We start from the raw sequence: 6,808 nt of genomic DNA, 5'->3' as shown, positions 1-6,808 counted from the left end.
GAGGTTGTGGAGGTCACGAATTAGGGTAGAAGGCTAGCAAGTAGTTGAGTGTTGTCCTACTTAGTCATAGTATTATTCTTGTAGTTGTTGTCCTTCAATTGCTGCTACTATCTGTTATTTCTTGTACTTCGATTATCGTACTATTATGTGGTAGTTACTACTTCTTTGTTTTTTCAGACGGCTTTTTTATGCTTTGTACAATTTTTGTTTCATGTCTTTTATATACTACTTTGAACTGCTTGTCCTTGTGCCGAGGGTCTTGTGTCGAGGGTCTACCGGAAAACAGCCTCTCTACCTCCCAAGGTAGAGGTAAGGTCTGCACACATTTTACCCTCCCTAGACCCCACTATGTGGGATTTCACTGGGTATGTTGTTGTTGAGCTAGAATTTCTAGTATTCTCGAGATGGATTACTATTTTTCTCTCTTTTGTTAGGGAAAACAAAGAAATATAAGAAATAATTCAATTTTACCATTCTAAAAAGCGACCTCACCATGTATTTTTTTTAAAAATAAATCTAAAATAACCCTAATATTGGGTTACATATTTGAAATTACCTATATTTTGTACATGATTCAGCTCACAAACATACGCAAAATTGCACTTGGTAGATACTCATAAGCAATATGGGATCAAAGGAACACTCAACAGGCTTTTCATACACTACAAATGTTAAAAAGACATCAAAATTCTTCCTAATAGCATTAATGGAGTCATTTCAACCAGTCAGACATACAATATAGAAGAAGATCGGGGATGAAATTTGCTAATGCTAACTGCAATGGGAAGATTTGGTATTTTGTGAATGATAATGTTCATGTGGAAGTTATTTTGGACACTGAGCAACAAGTTACTCTCAAGCTATTGCTGCATGACTAGCAGATATTTATGATTACCACTCTAGTATATTCTAAATAAGATGCAACAGAAAGACTGATGTTATGGGGTACTATATACCAGCTGGCAAACAACATGACATTACCTTAGTTGGTAAGAGGAGACATCAACGTAGTTATGAGTGAAGAACAGAAAATAGAAGGTATTCCAGTTTTGCCTCAAGAGTAAGAAGAATTTGCATTTTGTGTTAATTCATGTGAACTAGATGCTGGTAGGATTAAAGAGAGTCCATTCACTTGGTGGAACGGGAGATCAGCAGAAGGTGGTATATTCAAGAGATTGATAGAATTGTTGTTAATCAGTTGTTACAGGTTTAGTTTGCTAAGATTGAAATGGAATATTTATTCAGGACTGGATGAAATCATGCACCCCTTTTAATTACTTTTGAAGATCATGCTCAGAATATTATTAAACATTTCAAGTTTTTGAAATTTTAGACTAAGCATGGTACATTCCTGAAAACAGTGAAACAACATTAGAAAGAAGATTTGATGATAATCCATTCTTGGTTAAGCACAAGATCAAGAAGGTGAAAAGAGTTCTTACCAAATGGAGTAAGGATACACATGATGACATATTCAAGCAGTTGAGTATAAGAAAGGAAATAGTGAAAAACCAATGAAAGAACAATTTTTTGAAAGAAAAAAAAAGCTATCAGATATAAATAGAACGGTAATGCAGCAAGCTTAAGCAGAAATAAAGAAATATTTACATTTTTTTTGAGGAATTTTGAAGACAAAAAGCTGACATTACATGATTTTCTAAAGGGGACAAAACCACTTATTTTTCCAAAATCTTGTGAATTGAAGGAAGAAAAAGTTGCATGTTAAAAAAATGTAGATGGTGATTGGCTTGATGATGACTTGTAGATGGCAGAAGAACTTGTGAAGCTTTATGAAAAGCAATTGTCTGAAGAAGATGAGGGTGATGATTTCTCACTGCTAGATCATATTCCAAATATGGTGTCACATGACAACAATGAGTTCCTTTGTGCATCTTCAACAATGAAAGGGGTAAAAAAGGTTTTGTTTGAGCTAAACAGGGCAAGTGCTTGTGGTCCAGATGGGCTTAGGTATATTCTTTCAATCTTGTTGGGATACAGTAGAAAATGGTGTTTATAACATAGTGAAAGCCTTTAATTATGGTCATACACTGCCTAAGTCTATTACTCATACTAATTTGGTGTTAATCCCTAAAAAGGCAGATATACAAACATATTCTGATATGATACCTATAAGTTTGATTAATTTCATCAACAAGGTCATTTCTAGAGTGATCCATAAACGATTATAATGAATACTACCTACCTTGATCTAAACAAACCAATTTGGCTTTGTTAAAGATAGAAGCATGATTGAGAATGTGCTCTTGAGTAAGGAAATTGTAATAGATATATGGAAGATGAGAAATCCAGCAAATATTTTTATCAAACTTGACATGCAAAAAGCCTATGATAGAGTCTCTGGGTTATTCTCAACAATAGAACTAAGAGAGATGGGATTTGCAAAAGGGTTCGTAGATATGATCTGGAGACTAGTGGCAAGTAGTTGGTATACTATGCTCTTTTATGGTCAATCACATGGGCTTTTCCACTCAACAGGAGGAGTAAAGCAAGGTGATCCTCTATCTCCAGCCTTGTTATCCTCTGTCTCCAGCCTTGTTCATACTTACAAAAGAGAGGTTTTATCCAGATCTCTTAATCTTATTTTTTTAGGACAACTAATAACACAGTTACGGAGTCTCAACTTGAATCACATAGCATATGCATATGACACTATAATTTTTGCATCTACTTAAAGGAATTTTTTGCAGATGACCATGACAATTGTATGAGAAGTGTCACGACCCAATTTACCAAATCGTGATGGCACTAGTCCCACCGTACTAGTAAGTCAACACCAATCGTTAACAGCCCAAAATAAGCGAAAAATATTAAAAGCGAAAATAAGCATACAAGTCATTTTCAAGTCTTAACAATCTTAAATAGAAATACTTAAGTAGTTATTACAATCCTTCACCAAAATCCGATGTCACCATATTACAAGGACTGCTAAGAGTATAAATAGTCTGAATACATAAGAAAACTGTCTGAAATGAAAAAGACAGAAGGTAAAAGATAAGGAGAATCCGGAGCCAACCCGAATCCAAGGAGCTCACCCCGGCCTCTCAAGCAACGCTTTAACGGGGAACCTGGTAGTCGCGGCCTCCACTCGTGCTAGGGATCGAGTCTGCACACAAAAAAAGGTACAGCAAGTGTATTGTGAGTACAATAAATAACGGGTACTCAACATGCATCATCGACCGGCCCTTTTCAGAACGGAGACGAGGGTTGGTCTTCATTATCACAACCACACTTGTACGTGATTATTCCAAATATAACACAATCATAATAACGGTTAAACCCACATAACAGGTAGATTTTCAAGATAAGGCAAAACAAATACGAATAATCACAATAACAACATAAAGAATGGATGAATTATATGCAAATGCAATGCAAGGCCTTTGTTTCTACTTCTCGATATACACACGTTCGAATATTAACGAATCGTGACCCATGAGGTCTCATGAGGCCCACATATCACCGCTCTGGTAATTTCCTCGGATCACGGACTCATTCACATCATATCTCAATAACCTGTCACTTAGCCAACCGGGCTCAAGTACCAATAGAACGTGCCAAACATCATCACTCGTCTGGAATAATATCCCATCGGACTCACATTCATATCCTCAAATCATATGCATGAATACATGAAAAGCATGAATATGGCATGCAACAAAGAACAAGTGTAAAAGCATGAAAACCATTCTTATGTTCATAACACCATAAAGGATTCACCTTTTTACTTCCTTTTTATTCAACGAGGATATATGTACGAGCGATATGCACACGAACAAACAAGACAGACAATTAATAATAATAAGAGACATAAGTACGGGCATCGGACCCCAATAACAGATCCAATGGATCGTACTATTCTATCAGGTAGTGCCCAAAGCATGGCACTCAGACTAACTATACAATTGAATTTGCGTAAATATCCATAACATGATGATTGGTATCCGATACTAGTGCTCGTTACCTCACAAGTACCGGAACCCCTTTAATTCACCCCAATTCCATCTTATTAGGTTCATTTTAGCCAACACACATATTCAAGAAAGAGTTCAATGTCTCACCATGACTGGAATGCCGAATCTCAAATCACGACGCCCTCTTGCCACTCCGAATAGTCTCCAAACGGACAAAGTCTTGTCAAGTAAGGACTATTAGTTAGAATACGAGTCTATCAATACCTATATTGCCACATAATCCAAAACCCCCCAATTTTAGCCCTAAAATTAGGATTCTGAACCCAAAAGGTCAAAACAGTAAATTGTACCTAGAATCATGATCCTCATACTTAATATAACCCATAAACTGAAAATCATCCAATAATAATCCGTAATTCATTCTCAGTTTCTAAAACCCCCAATTCTTAAGTTGGGTTCCAAAACCCTTCAAGTTTATGGGTTATGGGTCGAAATCACAGAAATAACCATAAAACCAAGTTAGGAGACTTACCCAATGATTCTTCCTTGAATTGCCTTCAATTCAACTTCAAAAACACTCTCAAACTTAAGGGTTTTCGAATGGAAGTCTAAAGGAAGAAGATACTAAGAACCACATTCTGTTTAGTGATGTGCACACCTGCGCACTTAGGTTCACACCGGCGAACTCACACCGGTGGAAGAATCCTTGGCACGGCGAACCCCACACAAATATCACCTGCGGAGCCAAGCTCGCGATTGCGCACACTCACCTGCAGGAAATCCTTCCCAGGAGCGGACCAAGCCAACCCAGCAATCCTTTGCTCTTGTGGACCCCCTCTCGCATGTTCGCACCTGCAGGGGCAGTACCCTGTTCGCACCTGCACGAACACCAAAATTAGATAAATTTGGTTTTTGACTTTTAACACCCGAAATCCCGAGACTCTGTCGGAACCTCTCCGAGACCAACCAAATATGCAAGCACATGTAAAAACGCGCTACAAACTCACTTGCGCACTCGGAATTTTCAAAAGAGGTCTTGTTGACCAAGTTAACCCCGAACAGGCAAAAACTAACTTTCTAATCAAATGACCAAAATGCCTTCAAGACCCTCGGGAACGGAACCAAACACTCAAACAACCTATATTCGACATCCCAAAGCTAATCGAACCAACGAAAATCCCAAAAGATGCAATTACCAACGAAGAGGCCTAAAGTCAACCTAACACTTAAAGGTTACTTAGCAAATTTCCAAAACAAGAAAGGGATGGGTTCACAAGGGAAAAAGAAAGAAAGTAACCAAAACGACCTAACGGGTCATTATATCATCCACCACTAATACACATGTTCATCCTCGAACATCAAAGACAAGAAAAAGGAAAGATGTTCTTGGAGCATCAAAAAGTTAAGGGTACCTCGCCCTCATATCCAACTCGGTCTCCCAAGTAGCCTCCTCCACCGGACGACCTCTCCACTGAACCTTCACAGAAGCAATTTCTTTGGATCTCAACTTGCGAATCTGACGGTCCAAGATAGCAATCGGCTCCTCCTCATAGGACAAATTTTGATCAAGCATCACCAAATCCCATCTAATCACATGAGAACCATCTGAAATATACTCTTTGAGCATAGAAACATGGAACACCAGATAAACACTTGACAAACCATGAGGTAGTGCTAACTCATACACAACATCTCGAACACTCTGAATAATCTCAAAAGGACCAATGCAACGAGGACTCAACTTCCCTTTCTTTACAAACCTCAACACACCCTTCATGGGTGAAGCCTTAAGCAAGACCTGATCACCCACCATGAACACTAAGTCACGACCTCTCAGGTCCGCGTAACTCTTTTACCGACTTCGAGCGGTGAGAAGCCTCGCCTGAATAATCTTCACTTTATCCAACGAATATCTAAGCAAGTCCGTACCCTGAGGCCACACCTCAAAGGAGTCAAACCATCCAATGGGAGATCGATATCTCCTACCATACAAGGCCTCAAATGGAGCCATCTCAATACTCGAATGATAACTGTTATTGTAAGCAAACTCGGCCAATGGCAAGAATTGGTTCCAATGACCACCAAAATCAATCACACATGCTCTCAACATATCCTCCAAAACCTGGATAATACGCTCAGACTGACCATCAATCTGGGGATGAAATGTTGTGCTCAACTCAACTCGGGTACCCAACTCCTTTTGCAAATACTTCCAGAAATAAAAAGTAAACTGAGTCTGTCTATCAGAAATAATAGAAACGGGCAATCCATGCAAATAAAGAATCTCACGAATGTAGATCTTAGCCAACTTCTCAAAAGTATAAATCATCTGAACAGGAATGAAATGAGCTGACTTAATCAAGCGATCCACAATCACCCAAAAGGAATCAAACTTACCCAAAGTCGTGGCAACCCTACCAGAAAGTCCATGGCAATCCTTTCCCATTTCCATTCAGGAATGGGCATCCTCTGAGAAATCCCACCAAGCTTTTGGTGCTCATACTTCACTTGTTGACAATTCAAGCACCGAGACACAAACTTCACAATATCCCTCTTCATGCTACACCACCAATAGCGTTGCTTCAGGTCCCGATACATCTTCATAGCACCAGGGTGAATAGAATACCTCAAGTTGGGAGCCTCCTCCATAAACAAAGCAGTCAAATCTCATGTCTGAGGCGCACTATTTGTCCTTTGATCCTCATAATCCCTTCTTCATCAAGCCTTGCCTCACGAGCATTTCCCTTTAACACTTTATCATGAATTTTGCACAACTTTGGTTCATCAAACTGCTGAGCTCGAATCTGCTCCAATAAAGAAGAACGCGCCTCCACATAAGCAAGAACCCTTCCAGGTTTAGAAATATCAAGCCTAAC

General features: G+C 38.9%; 1 protein-coding gene across 1 annotated transcript; it reads right to left on the bottom strand.

Annotated features, from left to right (window-relative positions):
• Nucleotides 1-2,467: 2,467 nt before the first annotated feature.
• On the bottom strand, nt 2,468-6,581 carry LOC132053691 (uncharacterized). Its single transcript, XM_059445805.1, has 5 exons — nt 6,330-6,581; nt 6,055-6,261; nt 5,345-5,730; nt 4,703-4,810; nt 2,468-2,552 (listed from the first exon to the last, which is right to left on the bottom strand). The coding sequence occupies exons 1-5, from the start codon at nt 6,579-6,581 to the stop codon at nt 2,468-2,470; spliced, it is 1,038 nt and encodes a 345-aa protein (XP_059301788.1).
• Between the last annotated feature and the right edge of the window lie 227 nt (nt 6,582-6,808).

The sequence above is a fragment of the Lycium ferocissimum genome, chromosome 4 (genome assembly GCF_029784015.1).
Source record: "Lycium ferocissimum isolate CSIRO_LF1 chromosome 4, AGI_CSIRO_Lferr_CH_V1, whole genome shotgun sequence".
Lineage (NCBI taxonomy): Eukaryota > Viridiplantae > Streptophyta > Magnoliopsida > Solanales > Solanaceae > Lycium > Lycium ferocissimum.
This window is presented reverse-complemented; position numbering and strand designations above follow the sequence as displayed.